Here is a 23,885-nt window from a genome sequence, read left to right as displayed (position 1 = left end):
ACATTGAATAAGAATGAAATAGTGCTTTAGAAACTTTACCTTAATCGTACGCTTTTCTCAATGTATCTCAATCGTGTGCATTTTTTTTCCGATAGTCTTGGACTGTCTGTAAAATACTAAATTGCTTCTGTGACTCATATTTGGTAAATTGATTGTGAAATTCTTCGATTAATTGTTCTCCTCTTTCAGTTGTATAATTCACAACTTTCAACATTTTAACGATATCTCTTCCCTTTAAATAGCTTCCTTCATTTTGCCATGAATCAGGATCAAATAGGAAAACTTCTTTTGGTGTTTGTAATTTATCAAACAGTTTTATTGACTTGTAATTGATTCTATAAATAGGAAGATTTTTACTAAGAAAGTATTCCAAATCATCTACTGTTATCTGATATTTTTTTATACAGTCATCAGACACGTCTTCCTATTCAGTAAGCATTTTTTAGGTAGTCTTTTCCTATCTTCAAAGAGTTAATTCCTTCATCCAATACGAACAAAGCTACTAGTTCATCCCCTAAGTACCATAAGTGATTTATGAATTTTTCAATCACTGCTTCTGCTGCATGTTTGTCATCATTTTGTACGCTGCAGTTTTTTTTAGACGCTAGACTTTATATTAATTTAAAAGGTCTAGAATGGGTTGCTGCGAAAAACTATATCTTCATACAACATTTAACTGTAAAACAGCATTTGCGGGCATTCTCTTCAAGTAAGGTCAATTTAAATTGTTTCCTAAATACATAAATATTCAAACAATAAATTCCTTTCGCCACCCATCTGGCTCTCAGATAAGCTCCAGGTTTGCCGAAAACATATCCCTGTAGGAGGGAGGACTTCAACAAGAAATATTACTACACGTTATGAGAATTCTCTGTAATATTTCTTAATTCCACTTTCTACGAACAATAATATGTCATCAAATTCTTCTTTTAGAATTTAAGTGGTATGTGTACTTTTTGAATTTTGAAGCGCTTAAATAATGGAATATCGAATCTAGATCTAAGAAAGGAAAGAACTTCTTAAAGACACTCTGCAGTACGATTTCAAGTGCATGATGATAGCAATACAAATGCAGTATATCACCGTTCAACTTTTACTCTAAAAAATTACATGCACAATTTATACGGCTGGTATTGTAAGCTGCTGTATAAAACACTACAGCTTGAACAGTAAGCAATAAAGAGCAATCATCTAAGATATCATATACAACTGAAGAAATATCTCAGAAATTCTGAGTAGCTGTTCAACATTGGGACCAGAAGCTATCATGGTAAGCCTATCGGCGTTTTTTTCCAGTTACGTCTGGATGTAGCTTTGTATCTCAGGGAATAACTAAAAAATCTAAATTTAAATTCATGAAATCTGATTTTACCTCTCGAAGATTTTCTCTTGCTCTCTTAAGCAATGTACGATTGATCATAAGCTTATTTGGATTTAAATTTACTGCATCTACATAGGCTGTAAATAAATGAACAACATCTTTATCCCTACTATGGCATTTGTCTAACATTGATGAAATGCGAGCAGATCTCAATAGTTGTCAAGCTTTTTTGCGTTGTGGTAGACCAGATATAGAAAAAGGGTTCAACAGGTTAGGAGAGATACCCATTTCGGTTTCTAAATATTGTGAATTGCAAGAGGAATTTGATGATAATAAAGGACTATGTACTGAAATACAAGACAGTTTAAAGTATAGATTTTTACATTATTCCGATCTCGAATTTTTGTTAATTTATATTTTAGATACGGATTAGATATTATTTTTATGGTAGGGTAATCGAGGATTTTTCAAAATTTAAATTATAAGAATGCATAAACATTTAAGTATAAAACTAAAGAACAGTGAATTAAAATATAATTGTCATTACTTATATTTATAGCATGGAAACCTAATGACCCTATTTACCACACCTAATACATACACAGAAAATTTTCTAAATCAACACCCCCAAAGCCTGGAGGAGGCAATTTGTTTTGTCAAAAATCATTCATTAATGGCCTGGGTCATTCATTAATGGCCTTTAGAATCCCTTGTGTCCATCTTGGTTGAAAGAAATGTTCTCCTGCCGCTTGGTTTGAAACGAGCACGAATAGAGGTATGCCTGTCCCAAGGCCATTGGTGTACATGTACTCTATGTAATATGTAAAATTTTACAGAATGAAAGTGAGAGAATGGTTGGTCTGGAAGCAGCAACATCTATTGAGGTTCAAAATTACTTTAAATATGAAAATGAGAAAATCCGCAATTTTTCCTCCGAAACTCGAAAAAGGGGGCCCTAGGGGCACATGTTAATATTCATGGATTGACTTAAAATTTTGCATGGATCATTTATTTGTATAATGGAACAAATTGAGGGGGCGTCGTGTAAAATATCTACAACTTCAAAAATAAGGACCACCCTACTGCACATATAATATTGAACTTAGATTTATCATTAAATCTTGTGTTAATTTCATTAGAAACTGAATGAATCTATAATTTGATACAAAATATTGAGTCAATCATTTGACTTTGCATCATCATGTGGATTTTTGTCACTTTTTTATTTATTTTTTTTAATATGTCCAATAAATCCAAATTAACAAGAAGCTCTCAATAGGAGCTCAATCAAGAGTTCTAGCTTTAACTTTTGAAGACCATTTTGTACCTCACCCAGAAAAAGTATCTGTTGCATGCACGAATTTTTTTCAAAAATAGCGTGTCTTTTGTAAGAAGTTTCCATGAAAATATACAATGTATTAAACTGTTCAAATATGCCTCTTAACAGGAGGAATCAATGTTCACTCACTAACTGAACGTATATTTAAAATATGAGCGCAACAATGAACTCAAAATACCAAGAAACTTCTTGTAAAAATCGGGCTAGTCACACTGCACTGCCCTTTCACATTGGAAGCAGAGGCATCATCTTAACACTGCACTTACAAATATGAGGCATTTAAACCATATGAGGAAATTTCTTCTTTAGTTGAAACAAACATATTCTCCATCTATATTTTTATTATGAAAATTCTGAAAATGATTCATGAATTTCAAAGTTTTTATCCGAATAGCGAAAAACACTTGCTCGTGGCTGGACAGGTCTCGAGTTTCATCAACTTTTACTAAAGATCATCTGCAGATTTTTTTTTTTTTTTTTTAACTTCCTTTTGCATATGATCACTGATTTGCGCGTTAGGTAAATTGAATTTCCTGATTTCTTAATATTCTGCGCAAAAATATTTGGGGGTGCAACCGCCCCCTCTTGCTCCCCCTATTTGCCGCCCCTGGGTGCTTTGATAATTGAGTTATTTGTGTAACCTATCAGCTACGGTAAAAAAAAAAAAAAGTAACACACTCTTAGGATTGCAACCCCCTTTCAGGTTTAGTCCAATGGGATTTAAAATAAATAAATAAATAAAAATTAGAGCGCAATGGAAATGCTGTAGAATATCGAAACAAAATCAAAACAAGAAACCCTAAGATACATTTCACACCAAAAGAGGAAAAGAACAAACCTCCATCCACTTTCATGGTTGCTGAAGGCTCCGTCTACCAGACTGGCGACTAGCTGCCCAAAAGTGATTGCACAATTATTGATTGTAACGAGCGTTCCTCGGATGTCTTGTGGAGCCACTTCAGCAATGTACATTGGCACACACATGGAGGCTAAACCTAAACGAAAGAGAAAACGTTTCAAAATCAAGCTGACTGAAACACTTCATTTAGTTATATCTAAAACTAGCAGTACCCGCACGGGTTTGCCCGCAGTAGAAAATTAAAAGGTCATTTGGTTCACCTGTATATTTACAAATAATGGATGATGAAGTTCTCGCCAATTTGCTCGCACACGTTATGGTAACTCGTTGACTCGTTCATGTTATGATAATTTGCTCGGTAAAATGTTCATAAAATTGGAATAGAAAAAGAACAAAATCGAATTCTCGAAAAATCGCTTCGAGGTGCACAACCTCATGCTACTAACTAATTTTGTACCAAATTTCATGAAAATCGGCCGAAGGGTTTAGGCGCTATGAGCGTCACAGAGATCCAGACAAACTTTGAGCTTAATTATTAGTAACTAGCAAAAATACCCGGCGTTGCCTGGGTTAGTAATAATTATGAGAAACAATTGTTACTTGCCCTTGTTTTCTGTTTTAAACGAAAGAATTTAAAACAAACCTTTTTGACGTGATTAAAAATCGAGCTTCTTCCTTAGTCATTAAACTAAAATAGCAATAAGTATAAAGAACAAAATAGTATTCAATTAGAAACGAAAGCACGACATTTAAGCATATACAAATTTGAAGAATTTCCGAAATATGAAATTAAACTTTACATGTTTAAAAAGATCTATCTGTCAGTACTTTTTTTCTTTTTAAATCTAAAACCTTCTCTGCATGGCTATTGATGTACGAACTGGTTTCAACAATTTAGCCGCCCGTGTTCCCCTTACACTTGCTTTAGTTATTTTGGGAAATTTCAATTTTTGTGGGCACTTGGTGCGGTTTAAATTCTTACCAAATTTGCGAGAATCATTTCGGGACACTTTCGATAATACTCCCCCTCCTTACTAATTTTTATTATAGAAATATTGTTGCCAGATGCTGAGATACTTTTGGTCAAAAAAAAAAAAAAAAAATGGCGCTAAACGGTTTTATCCGAAATATTTCCAAAATAAGTAGTAAAATTTGGCGATTGTTTGAAAGCATGCAAAAAGAAAAATTAATGGAAGTTTTTGTGCGGTTTATTGATTTGCCTAATTTAGTTGTTGAATTACTTTACACAGTTTTTTTTTTTTTTCCAAATATCTTTGATTGGCGATATTTTGTTTACATGGTGAAAGCTGAGAAACATTATTAAGTAGTCTTTGGGCTCAAAAACAGCGACAGTGGAAAAAACTGCCAAATTCATCAGCTACTGAAATCTTTCTGAAAAAATTCTGGCGATATTTCTGCTGGTTGGTTGGATATAGTGAGCGAGTGTCCAATCACTATAAATAATAATAATAAACCATTAATTACATAAGTTCCGTTTAAAAGTAAAATGATCAGCCAAATCCATTTATTTTTAGCCAATCTTGTGGAAAAACGTTACTTTAAGATTTGACTTGAGAAAAGCCTCAAAAAGTCAGACGAAGCGCAAAAATATTCAACAATACAACAATTCTTGGGAGTTGAGATGACACACTAAATAATGACTTGGGTTGATGAAAGCCTTCGAACAGGGAACAAAAAAGCTCATAACTCGTTTTTTATACAACTTAGAAACTTCGAACAGATGCTATCTTCAGCAGAAAAATTGGCGCTTTCGATGGACATATAATGTTAATATGTGCACGTTTTTTTCCACCCCCATATTGGAGCATTTATGCGAAAATTGGGACTAAAATTGGAACAAAAAGGGAACTATCAATCGGATTTTTTTCGAACTGGTCTATAAACCTTCCCAGTACCAAACTGAACAAACGGTGAAAGTTTCAGCCAAATCTGCCGGGTAGTTTCTGAGATCTTAGGGAACAAATTTACCAAAGTCCATTTTTATATATATAGATTTCATTTCCGTGACCAGAAACCGCTGACGATAATTTAATTTTATGCATAATTCTTACGGAATCGATTCTGTAATAGATAAGCGTCTGTAACGAATTCCAAAATATAAAAATGTGCGTTTAAAATTTATTTTTTTCAATTATTTTAGTGTCGTACACATTAGTGTTTTATGTAATAGAGAATTTGGAATGTTTGTAATTGCCTTGACCTAAAGGAAATCCAGGGTTAGCATAAAAGAATCTCCCGGTTTTAGAAATTTATATTTCATTAACTATTACACTTAGATGCATAAATGATACATAAAAATAAAGATAAACTGTGAGATTTTTTTTTTCACTCACAAATGTTCAATGTGTGCGCCATTTGTAACGCGACACACGTCCATATCATACATTTTTTAGTGCTTCACTGTCAATTTTTCGTAATGCGGCGATTTTAGTTAGCAGATCCTTCATATACATATACGATCTTTCAATTCTTGCAATGTTGTAGGCAGTGGTGGTGTATAAACAGTCTTTGAAGAAACTTCATTGCCAATCCTAATACAGTGGTTAATATACGTGTAAGAACTGTTGTAACTAACTGTTGGTGTAGACGCTATGCGCGTCATAGAGATCCAGACAGAGAGACTTTCTGCTTTAATATTTAAAAGAAAAGAAACGAAAAGAAGAAAGATAAAGAAATAAAAAACATAAAGATAAAGAAATATAATATGCAGAACAAATTCTTCCCCATTTTATAAAACTTGTGTGAAAAAAGGCTTAAAATTTTAATAGAAAATAAATAAAATCGAATTTTTGAAAAATCGCTTCGAGGTGCACACCCTTCTACTTCAAATTAATTGTGTGTTAAATTTCATGAAAATCGGCTGAACGGTCTAGGCGCTATGCGAGTCACAGAGATCGAAACATCCATACAGAGAGACTTTCAGGTTTGTTATTTAAAAAGAAAAGAAAAGAAGAAAGATAAAGAAGTAAAGAAAAGAAAGGTAATTTTCAGAACAAATTCTTTCCCATTTTATTAAATTTCTGTGAAAAATGTCCTTAAAATTGGAATAGAAAAAGAACAAAATCAAATTTTCGAAAAATCGGTTCGAGGTGCACACCCCCATGCTATAAACTAACTTTGTGCTAAATTTCGTTAAAATCGGCCGAACGGTCTAGGCGCAATGCGCGTCACAGACATCCTACAGACGTCCAGACATCCTCCGGACAGAGAGACTTTCAGTTTTATTATTAGTAAAGAAGATAAAGATAAAGAAGAAAAGAAAAGAAGAAAGATAAAGAAGTAAAGAAAAGAAAGATAATTTTCAAACCAAATTCTTTCCCATTTTATTAAATTTCTGTGAAAAATGGGCTTAAAATTGGTATAGAAAAAGAACAAAATCGAATTTTCGAAAAATCGCTTCGAGGTGCACACCCCCATGCTATAAACTAACTTTGTGCTAAATTTCGTTAAAATCGGCCGAACGGTCTAGGCGCAATGCGCGTCACAGACATCCTACAGACGTCCAGACATCCTCCGGACAGAGAGACTTTTAGTTTTATTATTAGTAAAGAAGATAAAGATAAAGAAGAAAAGAAAAGAAGAAAGATAAAGAAGTAAAGAAAAGAAAGATAATTTTCAGAACAAATTCTTTCCCATTTTATTAAATTTCTGTGAAAAATGGGCTTAAAATTGGAATAGAAAAAGAACAAAATCGAATTTTCGAAAAATCGCTTCGAGGTGCACACCCCCATGCTATAAACTAACTTTGTGCTAAATTTCGTTAAAATAGGCCGAACAGTCTAGGCGCAATGCGCGTCACAGACATCCAACAGACGTCCAGACATCCTCCGGACAGAGAGACTTTCAGTTTTATTATTAGTAAAGAAGATAAAGATAAAGAAGAAAAGAAAAGAAGAAAGATAAAGAAGTAAAGAAAAGAAAGATAATTTTCAGAACAAATTCTTTCCCATTTTATTAAATTTCTGTGAAAAATGGGCTTAAAATTGGAATAGAAAAAGAACCACATCGAATTTTCGAAAAATCGCTTCGAGGTGCACACCCCCATGCTACATACTAACTTTGTGCCAAATTTCATGAAAATCGGCCGAACGGTTTAGGCGCTATGCGCGTCACAGACATCCTACAGATATCCTACAGACATCCTACAGACATCCTCCGGACAGAGAGACTTTCAGCTTTATTATTAGTAAAGAAAGATAAAGAAGATAACAGATTCCTTTAGGGAAAAGCACTCAAGCATTTTTGGAGAGTAAAAAAAAAAAAGTATATCATTAGTAAAGCAGATTTAACGAAATTGAATCCAATTCAATATTGTTTATAAACCGATTAAAGAGGAAATTTACTAGCATAGTCCGCAAGGTCAATGGTTTTGTCTATTAACGAGTCAATTACAAGTCCCAGCATAGGCAAACGTCAAGCGATGTTGTTGATCGGTATAGTATTGACTCTGATCACGTCCTAACTAAAGCTGTAGGTCCATCCAGGGCCTGATACTGAACAGGTCAACTAGGCCGTGGCCTAGGGCTCCTGTTTTTTAGGTGAGCTGAAATGGCTGAAATTGTTTTAGCCAATGATTAAAACTGTAAGGTTTGATTAAAGGAGGGGTCCTAACAACTGTTCGGCTTAGGGCCTCCTGATATTGGCCCTTATCGGGCCTCTTGTATGTCCCCTTCTCCTCTCCCAGAGATCCATAAGGGCATTTTTTTCCTGGCCTGTTCAGTTCCCTTTGAGGAACAGAACATAATATATTACAGATACAAGCTGAGAGCAGATGTTTTCTGTTACAGCTACAGCGTCAGTCGGCTGAAAAAAAGTTCTGAACTGGGTAGTATAGAATCAAATGAAGGGTGTTATACCTCAAAAGAGTGAATATTTGTGCATAAGACGGTTGGTGGCTTGGGTTACAACCAAACTATCTAAGTATCCTCATATAAATGACAGCCGATGATCAAGTAACCCGTGTGTTTCAACAATGAAACTCGCGCCACGGCATGATAATTTATAAAATGTTTAACACGCAGGGAAAGGATTTATTGTGACAAGGCTAAACTCGATTCAGTAACTTAACTGTTTTACTAGTGAAACTGTCGTTTCAGGGGAATGAAGAAACGAAAAAACGGTCAACAATGAACGCTACCTACTAATCCACTGGAGTTAGAGTTAAAATGTCAACTAGTATCAAAATATCACCAAACAGGCAATGGCTTCGTTCAAATGTAGAAGAGTAAAAGCAATTTCCCCCCGTTATACGTTGACGGGCGACTACCTAGTTATTAAAATAGAACTATTTAATTGCTCGTGGAAATTTTTAAAAGGACGTGGTGGCCTGATCGGTAAGGTGTTGGACTCGAAACTGGAGTGTTCCAGGTTGGATGCCAGTTGGTCGAATATCCTCTATGTTCGCTAATAGTGACTGAGGCAGGTTAAATATGTCGTGGTGACAAAGTCCTCTAAGTTCCCTTTCCAAATCTATGCTGGGGCTCAACCAGGAGTTGTTTGGCTTCTGGTGTGGACCAAAATTATCGAAATGTTGATAGATGGAGCTTCCATCCATCGTGTGCTGTCTGAGCTAAATCGGATTTCCACCTTAAAGGTGCTCAATAAACGGAAGCCGCACATATCTTACCCTAAACCGGGTACAATTGTTTAATCGGGCTCGAATACCCAACTGGTTTAAGCAATAACAACAGAACTTAAAAGATGATGGATATGAAAAAGAAAAAAAAAGAATTTTAATGGCTAATTGCACCCCAGATAATGAGACCTGAGCTGTTTTGAAACTGTTAAATAAATACTTTTTTCATACTCGACAGTTTTGAGTATTTCAAACGCGATTAAATTATTCTTATTAAAAGATACTTTTTTTAAAAAATAAGTTTTGCCTTAGTTTTAAGTATTATCTTCAATTGCCTGAAAAAACACTGATGAGTCTTAAAATGTATGAAAGAAATATAGAAATATACGAATACCTAGATATGCGTTTCAGAGAAAGAATAATTGCTTTTCTTGGACAAGGAAAAAACATTTTATGTTTTATTTGCATTTCCATTTCCTCCGGACATCTTTCCCTTTTTTATTGGGGGGGGGGGGGGGGGGGGTCGGTTACTTAGCTGAATTCAAAGCTGCAGACAAAACAAACTGGCTTATACAATGAGTAAAATATTTCAGAACGAAAAAGAACGCTCCTAGAAGATAATTTAACAAGGATATTTCTTTTAGATATTTTTTCTTCTAAGTTTTAATTGACGTAAATTTATATTTTTCGATAATAATATATTTTAACTGAATACGCTTATTAAATAAATAATTAAGTATGTTTAGAAAAATTACTTGTTAAGCTTATATTTGCTATTGAACAAATATCAATTCAACTAATTTCAACCACTCATTCAATTAAAATTCATTTCATCCAATTCAGTTTTTACAAAATATGACTCGTAAACAAAACCTCGCATTTAGCTTGGAAAGAAAATAATAATAATAATTTGATCAATACATAATAACATTCAATTGCGTTTGGCGACAAAAAGTCGCACACCAATTTTTGAAGAAATTTTTTTTATAGAATTAAAAGAATCTTTTTCAAAATGTAAAATGCGTTTGCAATGGAAACAAATCCCCAACCCACTTTAACAGTATTGAAAATCGCCAACGATTGCGTCAATTGAATTTCTATTTTGAAAATTTACCAGGGGAGGACTCCGAATCTCCCCAGCCATTAACATTACCAAAAATCTTCTAAAACTGCATTTTCTACAGATCGAAAATTTTTCGAGAGAATACCCCCTCCTCCCCCTCTCCCTCGCCAACATCATCGTAAAACGTCTTAAATCTCGCTTTTAGTGCTTCAATTACGAAATATTTCTGTGCGCGAGTCCCTTCAAACCCCCCCCCCCCCCCCCCCCCTTTCATTGAAGTTTGGCTTAAATTACCTTTTCGGAGCTTTAATTTCAAGAAACTGGCGTTGCACTCAATTTTAACAAAAAAAAAAAAAAAAAAGCCTACAACTGCGTTTTTAATGCTTCAATTTCAAAAAGTTTTGGGGGGATGGCCCCCGCATCTCTCTTCTCCGTAATGTTACCATAGATCGTGTAAAACTGCATTTTTCGAACTACAATTTTCAAATTTTTTCCGGAGGGAGAACCCCCGGATCCCCCTTTACCTGTCACAATCAGAAATAATTCACAATTGCGAACTTGGAGTTTGAAGTTTTAAAACTTATCAGAGGATGACCCCCCCCCCCCCCCCCGAGTCTCCCTTAAGAACACCGTAGATCGTCTAAGAACGTGTTTTTCAAAAAACAATCTTGAAAATTTCCCGGTTGAGAACCACCGGACCCCCTCTCAATACGTAATCAAATATAACGTACGATTGTGTTTTGGGAATTTCAATTTGTATCGGGGGGGGGGGGGGGGGTTATCGGGAGAGGCTATCGGACATCCTCTCCTTTTCCTACACAACTTAAAATATAGTCTAAAACTGCGTTTTTATATCTTCAATTTCGAAAAAATACCAGGAGGAAGCCCTCCGACACCCATATTTCTGACTGAATATTATCCATCGGATTAAATTTATATTTCTAGTACTAAGGTCTAGTAATATAACTATCCCTGCTAAACCAGAAGCTGAATCTTCTCTACTCTCTCTGGATATCTCTCTCTCATATTGGAATATGAGTTTGGAACAATTAAGGGGCCGCCAAATGCGTACCCCCCCCCCACCCCCCAGTTTTCTGACCAAACGACGGCCCTGCCTCCTTTGAGGGACTTTCCTCTTGTAATTTTTCGAAAATGGAGTTCAAAAACGCAAATTTAGACGAGTTTCATTGATGCTAGGAGAAGGGGGTTTAGGTTTGGAACCCTGTTCCGGACCGGTTTGAAATTCATGTCCAAAACTTTTGTGATCAATATTTTAAAATCATTATACATAGCAAAAAGTAAGTAATATAAATCAATCGCCCCTCCTTTGAAAACTTTCTGGATCCGCCCTTGGCCTAGGGCGGCAGATTTTAGGGGCCGCAAATTTCGAAATTGAAAATTTTTTTTTTTTGAAGTATGAATATCTGTTTCAGCGTCTTACGATTCACTCCTTCAATGCTGAATAATAGTACTAATAATAATAATAACAATAATAATTTAGAGTGTGTACCAGTGCTTGGATATGCAAAACATAGTTCGGAATTAAACTAGAAATTCATTTTACTTTTAAAGAAGACAAATTGCGCAATTTAAAAATCATTTGAAAACATTAATATCTGTTTCAGCACCATATGATGCACTACTTTAATGTTAATGAAAATACAAATTAAAGTGCGTTCTAGTGCTTGGATATGCAAAACACAGTTTGGAATTAACTAGAATCTCCCTTTAATTGTAAACACTTTACTATTATTTTAATTTTATTAAAATATTATTATTTTATATTAGTATTATCATTATTCAATGGGGAGAGGGGAGGCATTTGTCAATATCGCCTAGGGCGGCAGAACTACTAGAGTCAAACCTGAGGGAAAGGGGGACAAAAGCTATACGCACTCAATGCATTTTATAAGAAAAAAAAAACATAAAAACAGTAGAACCTCGTTTTCAAATATGTAGCTTTAAAAAAATACATTTCCATGATAATTTTTATTTTCAAGAACGTAACTGTAAGTACGCCGAACATTCATTTTTTATTCTGATTTAATGCACAGCCCCCACACAGATTGCACGGTAAATTATGGTAATCTAACGAACACCACACGTGTTTGAATCAGAAGACAGCGGACTAATTCTTTGTCAAGAAATTATGTGAACAATTATTTTGAGATTATTTTAATGTCTTTTTAGCAATTCAATGCAGGGTTCGTTGATTTAAATCAGCTTGATTTAAATCGTAATTAAAATAATGATTTAAATCGTGATTAAAATAATGATTTAAATCGGGTGATTTAAAAAAAAAATCATTGGTTGAATCAATTGAATTTTTTAAACAAAATCATCGATTAAAATCAGTTGGTTTTATTTTTAATAATTAATTTTGCATTTTTAGAATGCGTGGCCCTAAATTTAATAATACTGCATCATACAATTTTAACTCCAACTGGCAAAACTATATAGATCCCTTTTTCTGTGTGTGTAACAGGTTTTCAAACTCTTTCAATAATTGCTTTTTCTCCTAATTTAGTTGTTCAGAACAAAATAAAAATTAGCAGTTTTCCTCATACACCATGACAAATATGTTATAGTCAAGAAAAGTAATTGTTCAACACATTAAGTAAAAATGTAAATGATGGTGAAAACCTAATCTTTTAGCAAAGCGTAAAACAAAATCACATCTTACCTAAACTTATAACAAATTGATAAATCTTTGAAGATTATTGAATTTTTAAAGTACTTTTCCTGTTTTTAAAAGTAAGCTGAATTGGATTCATTAGTTCAGATTGCTTTATTATCAAGGTTTTTTTTTTTTTTTTTGCCTTCTTCATTACAATTGAACAATTGAATCAATTTCAGAACTTTTGTTGACTCTTTGCTGATAGAAATAGAAAACTGCCAAATTTTAAGAATATTTTTTTCCTAAAAGGTATGAAAATTATAATTCTACCAAATAGTGGTACTAGTTTTTCCTATAATTATAGTTGAAGGATTGGTGGTTGTAACTGGGGGGGGGGGGGAGGAAACATTAAATTTAATTTGAATCATGCATTTGTGCTGTAACTGGTCCACTTAAACTATTATCAAAAAATAGGTACTGCCATGAAATGAAAATAGCTAAAAAGTTGCTTTTTCATCCATGGTATGAAATATGAAATATATTATGTTAATTAATGTAAAGTAATTAATGTCTGTATTTTACTGTGCATATGCAAATTTATATATTTATACTTTTCCTGTGGCAACGCCTCTGGGATTGCAGTTTTATACTGCGGTCTCTGGGACGAGGGGCAGAAACTGTAAGACTGCGGCGGCATGATGTATACAATATAATGGTTCTTCAATAAAACCAAGCAAAACTACAATTGTGTCAGCCTCAGCTATTTCTCAAAATAAGTTATACAGTCCACTTACCAGCGATCAACAATGTCCACAAATTTTCGAAGATTTAAAAAAAAAAAAAAAAAAATCTGTCATAAATTTAAATTATTTATTTATTTATTTATTTTTTGACTTATTAAAAAAAAAAAAAAATCACGAACACTGATTTAATGTAATTTTGCTACAAAATATAGTTTTTTTTTCCTCGTAATGAACGGTAAGCCTGCTCGCATTTAGGACTGGGGGAGGAGGGGGGGCAATTAACCTCTTTGAGCGCATAAAACATTAATATGAAACAAATGAACACTCGAAAAATGCATTAAAAATATATGTATATAATAAATAAATTGAAAAGTAAAAAGCTACAATGATGTTTTTGCTTGATTCAAGCAGAGCAATAACGAAAAAAAATTTTTTTTTTTGTTTTTTTAAATACAAATGCAATGTCATTTTAAAGAGAAATCAGATTCCAAAAATTCAGATTCGATCTAAGACTACTAACTATGGTAAAAGCACTTATTTTCGAGAGCGGTAATTTTCGCAAAAATGAAGAGGTGATTTCGGCGAGATGTAAACTTCGGTACGAAAAAATATTCCGCATAGCTTACATATTTTCGCGATTACGATGGTCTCCCCAAAACTCGCGAAAATAAGTGCTTTTATAGTACACGCCAATAGTGACTAAATAGACGGTAAAAGGTTTCACATCGGCGGGATTGAAGAAAAAAAAGTTACTTCAGTATGTTTTAATATTTAAAGTACCAGCACTTAGTGTCTTCAGTCAGGGAAAATGATTCTTAATTTGTGTTACGATAAGAATAATAACATGGACAACTGAGTACTCAAAAAAAAAAAAAAAAAAGACAAATTCGTGCCTGAAATTCATGGAAAAGGTAAGTGTTGTCACAAATTGTGTGTCTACAATTTAAATCAATAATATTGTTTTAAAACATAAATCAACATCTTTCTTGTATGAGTTGGTTTCGCAGTTGATACAAAGCCATTTTGCTGTCACGTGCAAAATCAAGATTTACGGCCGCCTGATTGAAATTCCGGAAAATGTGTCAAGCAATGGCAATGAATGCGATGCCTCGTTATCTACAAATCACAAAGCAAATGAAATACAGTGTCCGCCGCTTATTAAAATCACATTCGTTCTGAGGACATTTGATTTTATAAAGCGGCTGATTTTATAAACCGGCACTCATGCACTGAAAAAATAAAAGGTTTTTAAGTATAAATACTCTAAAAAAGAAATAAAATACTATTAGTTGTATTTTATTTTTAGTCTAGTTGTATTGTATTATTTAAGTTCAGTTTCAAAATACAGTTGACATTTTAACTTACATAAGGCACATTTTTAAAATTCCTCAAGGGTCTTAAAATACTGACTTATTGTTGTTTTTTGAATAAGAGAATTTGAAAGTAAAGATTGAGAAATCCCTAATTTAATTGCAGCATCACACTAACTACATTTAGGAAGCTTGTCATACTAATTCAAAATTTCGAATTAATCTTTCACACTCAAGTCGTCATGACTTGCTCTCTAAAAATTTTAAATCAATTGTAAAAATGAACTGTCAACCCCTGTAGATAGCTGAATGAACACGAACTGGTTGATTCAGTGGTGAGTGAGCAGGGCTGCATGTCTAAACAGTTCTGCGAAGTGGGAACAGGCAGCACCAACTAAATATATGGCTCTGAAACAATTCTCTTGAGACTCCTTCATTCTTCTTCTTTTTTTTTCATTCAACTCCCTCCCCCCCCCCCACACAAAAAAACGTACAATCTTCACCTTTTTTTGTTTTTGTTTATGTGGAGTTTGTTATTTTATTAGTGCTGCAATGTTTTAAATCCTTAAAAGAAAAAATAAAATCCTGGTTCTATTCAGAGAAGAATTAACATATGCTCTCCAAAAGTTTGATTTTATAAAACGGCGAGGATGATTTTATTAAAGGATAAACCTAACATGTTTTGATATAGAAATGATTCTGTTTTTCTAGATTTGATTCTATAAAGCGGCTGATTTTATAATCCAGTGATTTTATTAGTGGCGTTCACTGTATAACAAAATTTCAAAGTCTCCACTCATAAATGAGAAAATAAAATTTTTCTAAACCTTTGAAAAAAGAGAGAGAAAAAAAAAGAAACATAAAAAAGGCATAAAATGCGTCACTGTTTTATCATGTGGAACACCAAGGAAAAACAGCAACACGTGTACGAAGATTTGATAAAGGAAACAATAGAAAAGAATGCAGATCGAAACGAGAGAATGGTATTCTAGATACAAGAACTTACATATGATTAAAAACAATTCCAAGTTAATTCATGATGAACTTTCTAGCTGAGATAACAGCGTACTTTCGAGACGTAGTATTGGAAAGTACCCCCATTTAATATGTCGAAGCATGAGGCATAACTATGGGCTAATATAGAGTCCCCCTCCCCTCAAGCACATTTTAAATTTGAAGGAGTACCCTAGGGTTGTGACAAAAAAAAAAAAATCTTTAAAATCTAGTAAAAATCAATGATTTTTTCAGTGCAAAATCAGAAAATGACATTTATTTTGTTCAATTTATAAAAAATGGTATGAAACAATGACTGAAAATTATTAAACTTGAATGTATTCAGCACAGTCAAAATTTACTAGTAGAAATAAACTTCAGATAAAAATTTTATATGTTTTGCATATTTGAGAGTTTTCCCACTGATTACTATTTTGAAAGGCAAAAATATGCGTCCCTGATATATCTACAACCGATTTATCAACATTCTAGTGGGTTAAAAACAGTTCGTGGCTGCATAATTAATTTTCAATTTCTACCCTAACATTTTCATTTGTTTCAAATATAAACGTTTACGGTCCCAGTTAAAAAAAAAAAAAACTTATAACGCTCAGGATTGAAGTAATAGAGGAATGTGGGGCAAGGTGAAATAGTTAAGATAACTTACTTTTCAAAAAATGAACATATTGGAATTTCATTTTTTGAAAGTTTTGGTATATAAAGAAATAACAATGTACTTTGAAATAAAACTTGAATTGAAACATTAAATTTTGACTAAATTAGTGTCTTCAAAAAAAGGTGAAAATTTTTCACTTTATTTATTTTTTTTCCATGGGGCAAAGTGAAAAATAAATTATTTTCCAATAAAATAATTTCTATCTGATAACGGAAAAAAATAAAATCAAACGGATAAGTAAATAAAAGACTTAATGAAGAAATGAATAGATAAAGAAGCAATAAATGAATAAAATAATTAATCAATACATGAGAAAAAATAAATGAGTGAAATAGTGAAAGAAGAGAGAAAATAAGTGAATGAATGAGTAAATAAGTGAATTAACAAATGGAAGATAGTAAATAAAGAAATTAATAAATGAATACGAAAGTGATTTCATAAATGACAGAATAAGTCTACGAAATGAACTATTTCACTTCGCCCCATCCACCTTGCTTCGCATGCACTTGAATAATTGCACAAAACATTTAAAATAAAAATAGGCTTAACATTAAATAAATAAATACTGCACCAAATATTAGTAGGTGTTAATTACTATTTAAAATATTAATAACAAGAACTTGATCATTTTATAAAAACAAAAATAATTTTTGACTTACAACAAAATATCACAACGTGAATATGTTTTTTAAAAAATGCTTGCATTTTCATATGCTTTGATCTTCAGATATAACTTTTTACTAAACTACACGCTATATGTGGTTACTACATTGCAAAAATATTACCAGATAGGTGGCGTTAAAAACAAAGTAAATATTTCACCATTTCATTTTGCCACCACTATTTCACTTTGCTCCACATTCCCCTATATGGGTTACTTTCTCTGTTATGATCATAGAGTAAGGAAATTTAAGTGCTGTAATAAAGAAATCATATCCTTATTTTATTTCATATATCATATCTTCATTTTAAAAAGTTTTTTTTTATTCCCCGCCCCCCACTTAATTTGATTTTAAATGCCATGCATCCCAAGCCTCTTGATAAAGTTTCATTTTACTTATTTTCGTTTTTTACCTTCAAAAATTTAGAGCTACTGGGGTGAGTTTTCACCAACTATGTTTTAATTCTCTCTCACTCTCTATTAGAAACACATTTTGGAAAGCTACATATTTTTCTCCGGTTTGTTTTGCCTTTGTTCCATCCTCTTAGGCTAAGGCATAGCAGTTAAATTTTGAATTCATTTTATCAAAGTGAATCGCTATTTTAAATATTTGGTTTGAAAACAGGTGATAACCTGAATTTAGGAATGAGAAAATATAAAAAGAGATCTTGTGTTGCATAGGTGATCAATATGACGTTGTGACCGATAATTTTTTTTCTCTATTTAATTACAGAGTGCGATTTCCGAACTAAAAAATAAATAATATTAATAAAAATATTCGGGATTGACGTTAAGTTAAATTAATAGATTGTGCTAATCAGACACTTTATTATCCTTAGATTAAATCGTCTGAAAAGAAGTAGCAGAAAGGATTCCTATTCATTTATGTGTGAGGACAAAGATTTCTGATATGCCGTTTTCGTAAACCAACATCAATTTTCCTGAAGCTATTTTGCTTCTTGTGTTTTTGCAAATACAACTTTGCCTTAAATGTCTCAGAAAGTAGTTCGAAAAGCTACGTTAATCGTACATTTAAGTTTGAAAAAAATTTAAAACATTTTGTGTGAATTCAACATGCTAGAGTTTAAAGCTCAATCGCAAAGCACCAAATATTTTTGAGCAATAAATTAGTTTTGTAATGATACATAACTCTAAAAGTCATTCGTTCAGACTTGTTTTTGAGGTGATATGCTTTCCTGAAAAGTAGCTTGTAAACACCTTGAATTGTTATTAGTTGTAGTTTCAAAAAAAAAAAAAAAAAGTAAATAAATAAAAATTAATAAAAAAAAATAAACATATAAACAAAAACTTTAGATCTACATTACTTATTAAATCTTAGATCTACACTACTTCCGCACGTAAACGAATGACCAGACCAATTTTGTTCAGATTATAGCATTCACTCGTAACGCTTTTTATCTATTTTGTCCATTATCTGCGGTTGCCATACCACCCTATTCCGCGGACATTCGAGTTAACTGCAATAAAATTATTTTAAAAATAGTTTTAAAAATAAGATAGAAATGAAAATAAATAGATAAAATAGAATGAAACAAAAATAAACAAATAAATTTATAAAAATCGCACCATGTATAAATTAAAAAAAGGTTCAAGTAATTACGTGTGATTGCAAATTAACAACGATCGATTTTTTTCTTCTTCTCCTGATCAAATGCAATTTCCTTGTCCTTGAAGATGAACAGTAACAGTCCTTATCTATTTAGAAAAATGTGTATTGATTAAAAAGGAACTGAACTTTTGACAATACATCACGGTCAACACCGAAAATGCGGGAAAATTGACATCGTCTTATCAATCTTTGCTTCCACATGACATTGGGGCTGCACTTTAATGAGGGCGATGTTCTTGACGAAGAGTCATAAGCTAAAACAAACATCCGGCGACTTGGCGTTCAAAAACTGATTAAAAGAGGGGGTTTTGTTCTGCAAAAAATGATTTCTCTTTTTTTTTTTCATTTCTTACAATCATTAATGACTACTCATTCAAATTGTCGTTTCTTCTTCGTCGCTCAAATATGGGGTGAATGCGTAAATTTTCCAGCAGCGGTAGACCAATGAGAACAAGAGGGCATCCTAACAAGAGGGCAGAGTTTTGAAGCTAAACCTCCCATAGTTCTTCCTTTAAAGCCATATTGTAAGTCCTTAGCAGGGTTCGCCGATATATATCAGTCGATATATATCATGATATATATCACGATATATATCCGATATTTATTTTGAAAATATCATGACATTTTGATATTTTCGATATTTATTTTTTTCAACTACAGTATTTTCAATATAAGAAGTACATTAATCATAGTAATAGTGTTCATTTATTATTAAAAATATCCAGAAAGTTTTGTACTATATTTTTATGATGTATTAATACATCAATAATACAACTAAGTAGTACAATATTCCTTTTTTACTTGTATTTTGTATCCATAACATTATAAGCAATGTAGCAATTTTTATTCATATTAAAAGTGTCTAATTCAAAATTAAACATTGCTCAGTAAAGAAGAAAATGTTTTACGACTGCACTGACTAATGCATGTTATTTGTTTCTGATGAATCATATAACTGTGTAAAAGTATTTAACAGAAGGAAAATGAGTAAAAAAGCTAAAGCTAAATTAACTCCATTAAAAATGATAGAAATGCAAAACAAAATATTAGATATAAATAATAAACCATAATTTTAAGCCTACATATTGTTGTAATAATAATATAAGATAATAAAGAGTGATTTGAGGATGTATTTACTATTTTAAAGACTTGAGTTTGTGCTAATTGTGCTATCGGATATATATCAAAGTATCCGATATATATCAAAATATCGGATATTTTCGAACCCTGGTCCTTAGAGTACATATTTTAGTGTTTTTGAGATGCAAAGAATGTTATGCCCCCCCCCCACACACCACCTCAGGGGGGAAAAAATCTGGTCAAAGCATTTAGTCGACAATGGTGACGAATTCTGGTAAGATTCCTGTGCTCAAGTTGGTATATGGAACTCACTTCATCTTCTGTAGAATGCACAGACGCAGTTTTAATCGAAGAATGTGCATAGCAAGGACGACCAAAGGGGAGGGGTTGAAGACTTGATTATTTTCTTTACAGAAGAATCATTTCAGTCGTGCATTTTTATTTAAGAAATCTGTGAAAAATGTCAGACGAGTGATAAATAAAGAAATGAAATAACACTAAAAAGAAAAGGAATAAGAATGCTTGGTGTACAAATGAAAGTCGATGGCAAAATCAAATTAAAACATTTAATGCAGCAAAAAATATTTGAAAGAAGTGCAAATCATTTTTTTTTAGCACAAAAAAAAAAAAAAAAAAAACAAGTGCACTTTTTAAGCTTTGGGGGAAAAGAGGAAGAAAGAAAGAAGGGGGGGGGGAATATACAAGTTTGTTTTAAAAGTTTTTAAGTTAGGCAATGCATAACATTTATTTTAAATAAATGTTTTTGGCTCCATTAAAAAAAAAAAAAGTATTGAGTACACAAAAATTGAAATACACAAACACTGCAAGAGAATCCGCACACGGAAATTAATTTTTTTACACACAGGGAATTTTAAGATAATTTTGCATAAAACATGAGATGAAAGTTTAAAATCCTTTAATGCAAACTAAAAAAATGTACGTAAATAAATATTTCTCGAAAATACTGAGAGATTTAATACTGAAAATGAGCATTGGTTAACCGCTGTAAATCAATACGCATCGTAAAATATTCTGAGCTGAAAGTATAATTACTTTTACATAATAAATTTATATTAAGTTGAGCATAAATTTTGAATGTATATAAATAATATATGAGGAGAAAAACATTAGGAACTACAACATTTAAATCTCTTTTATCCCTTGATATAAAATTTAAATTCAGCATGAATGATTCAGCAACATCGAGAATAAGCGCAAACGGAAAAAACAAGTATAGTGTTATTAGCACTTCAAGAAATCTGAGCAGTAAAAATATTTCCCTCCAAGATATCACAGTCTCGTAAACTGCTTTTACTGCCATTTGAACTTGAATTATTATAATTTTCTCAAAATGTGAATTCACAATAAAGATAAAAACACAGGATGAGAAAACAAGAAAAGATTCGATAAAAAAATAATATCCGCATTAGAAAGCAAAACGTTTCAATAGCAGTGAACTTAATAACGGACATTGAGGGATAAAGATTAGGAAGAATTGAAAAGCAAAATCCATCAGGACTACGAAAGCAAATGAATTGGTGCTAAAATTTCAGTAAAAACAATATTTAAAAAATTGTATCACAAAAAGTGCTAAAAAAAAACAGTACAGCATTGTAGCCAGTTCTGTTCAATGAATGCACACACACACACATTATGCGTTGTATAATAAATTATAATATTATATACATTTTGATTTAATTTCATTCCGAAGTTGTAAATGAACAATAATACTTTTGGTTAGAATACAATTTAAAGTACTTTTCCCCCTTTATTCGATGGCTTTCTTGGTGACAAAGGAAGGGGGGAACAAGAAGAATGACATCGTCCATTTTTTAAACAATATGCTTATGAAAAAGTGTGACATGTAACAAGAGTAAGGCGAAGTAAAGCCCCTTTGTTATACGGGGGGGGGGAGATTGTTGGTGAACTTGTGACAGTTTATGGTGACAAAGAAAGGTTGAAACAAGAAGCGTATCGCGCATTTTTTAAACAATATGCTTATGAAAAACAGTGTGACATGTAACAAGAGTAAGGCGAAGTAAAGCCCCTTTGTTATACGGGGGGGGGGGGGGGTGAAAAAAGGTGTGACATCATTCATAGACAACCCGATAACGAATTACCAGTTGGTACCTAAATAATCATAATGTTTACAAAGAATAATCATACTATTTTCGCAAAAAAATTATTATTGTTATTTAACTAACACAATACAAAATAAATAAATAAATAAATAAATAAATAAAAACAGTATTTTCCCACTTTTTTAATCAGCTTAAATTTAGCAACCTTATATTTGCACAATGCATGATCGATTGTCCAAAAACAAAGTCATAGTTTATTTTAGAAAAATAATGAAACCACTTGTAACTAAAGGTCGGCCTCACAAACTCCGCATACAAAAAGGTCGGACTCACAAATATAAGCTCCGCATACAAAATACGAATATGTTGAAGATAAACAGGGTCCTAAATCGATATTGCATAAAGTGGAGTGCGTGCCATGCTAAATTAACAGAGACCGGAAAACATTCTAGGCTGATAAATGAGAAAAGCGTAACACATTAATATACAAACACGTCGGTTAAATAAACGGACTGCACGAAAGACCAGAGTTCACGAAAAGGAAAAAAAATATGTTTTCGTACGAAGACGGAACAATTTTTCCCGTGACTAGTATTTCTGAATAAAACTGGAAAAATGGAAAAGAAAAATACACTTATTATTAGAGCACGGGTTTATGTACTAAAAAATAGTTAAAATATGCTTCCAAGTATGCTCTAAAAATCAGGGCTGCGGAGTCGGAGTCGTAGAATTGGACTGAATATGGGGTAAAGGAGTCCGAGTAGGAGTCGAAGGTTTAAAATTCCAAGGGTTGGAGTAGGAGTCGAAGGTAAAAAAAATCCAAGGGTCGGAGTAGGAGTCGAAGGTTAAAAACTCCAAGGGTCGGAGTCGGTCATTTTCCATTGCGGAGTCGGAATGACTTTGAGGTAAAGGAGTCGGAGTCGAATACTCTAAAATTCCCGGAGTCGGTCATTTTCCTTCCGACTAGTAGCCCTGCAAAAAGTACCTAAACTATGCTCTAAAATTTAAAAAATATGCATTAATATTTTTTGACTAGTATAAAGAAAAGCTGTGACATCTGAATGAAAAAGAAAAGATTCGTGCATTTTGTCATTAAGGAGATAAATATGTTTAAAAAAAAAATTTAACACCTAAGTGGAAAGGCAGTACTATGCATTTAGTAAGAAAAGTTCGGCTTTTATGCATCTATATGCACCTTACGTCCAAAAGAAGCAAATATATGCAATAGCATAAGCACATAACCATTTGCATATAATATGAAACCGGCTTATCACGGTAAAAAAAAAAAGTTATAAAAATTTCACACAGTTAAAAACAATTACAAAACTTAACTGTAACCTTGCGAAGCCTGGTCACTCTAGCAATAATAATTCTCATATAAATAATAGCCGATGATCGAGTAACGCGTGTGTTTCAACAACGAAACTCGCGCCACGGCATGATGATTTGATAATTTGTTTAGGTAATGTTTAACAAGCAGACATTGAAAGGTTTTATTGTGACAAGGCTGAACTCGATCCGGTAACTTAACTGTTTTACTGGTAAGACAGTGTCATTTCAGGGGAATGAAGAAACGAAAAAATGGTCAACAATGAACGCTATCTACTGGAGTTCAGGGTTAATCCACTGGGTTAAAATTTCAGCTATGAAAAAAACATTAAACAGGCAATGGCTTCGTTAAAGTGTAGAAGAAGAGAAGGAATTTTCATCCGTCATACCTTGACGGGCGACTTTCTAGTAATAATCAAACTAATAATAATAAGCTCAAAGAAAAGTCAAAAAATGCGTTATTGTTTGTATTATGTAATTCAGTCAAAAGATACCTCATTTTTTCCCAATCTATTGTCCACATTTTTTAAATAATGCGAAATTTAACGCATAATAATGTAGTAGTACACGGGGGAGGGGGCTCGCAG

General features: G+C 32.7%; 1 protein-coding gene across 1 annotated transcript in view; it reads right to left on the bottom strand.

The window, feature by feature from the left end:
• Positions 1 to 23,885, bottom strand: part of LOC129222065 (proton myo-inositol cotransporter-like) — a 154,191-nt gene that overhangs the window by 38,320 nt on the left and 91,986 nt on the right. Inside the window, 1 exon segment of the mRNA XM_054856492.1 lies at positions 3,499 to 3,655. Within this exon segment, the coding sequence (XP_054712467.1) occupies positions 3,499 to 3,655 (157 nt within the window).

The sequence above is a fragment of the Uloborus diversus genome, chromosome 5, assembly GCF_026930045.1.
Source record: "Uloborus diversus isolate 005 chromosome 5, Udiv.v.3.1, whole genome shotgun sequence".
NCBI classification, from domain to species: domain Eukaryota; kingdom Metazoa; phylum Arthropoda; class Arachnida; order Araneae; family Uloboridae; genus Uloborus; species Uloborus diversus.
Note: the sequence above shows the minus strand (reverse complement) of the source record. Positions and strands in the feature narration are given on the sequence as shown.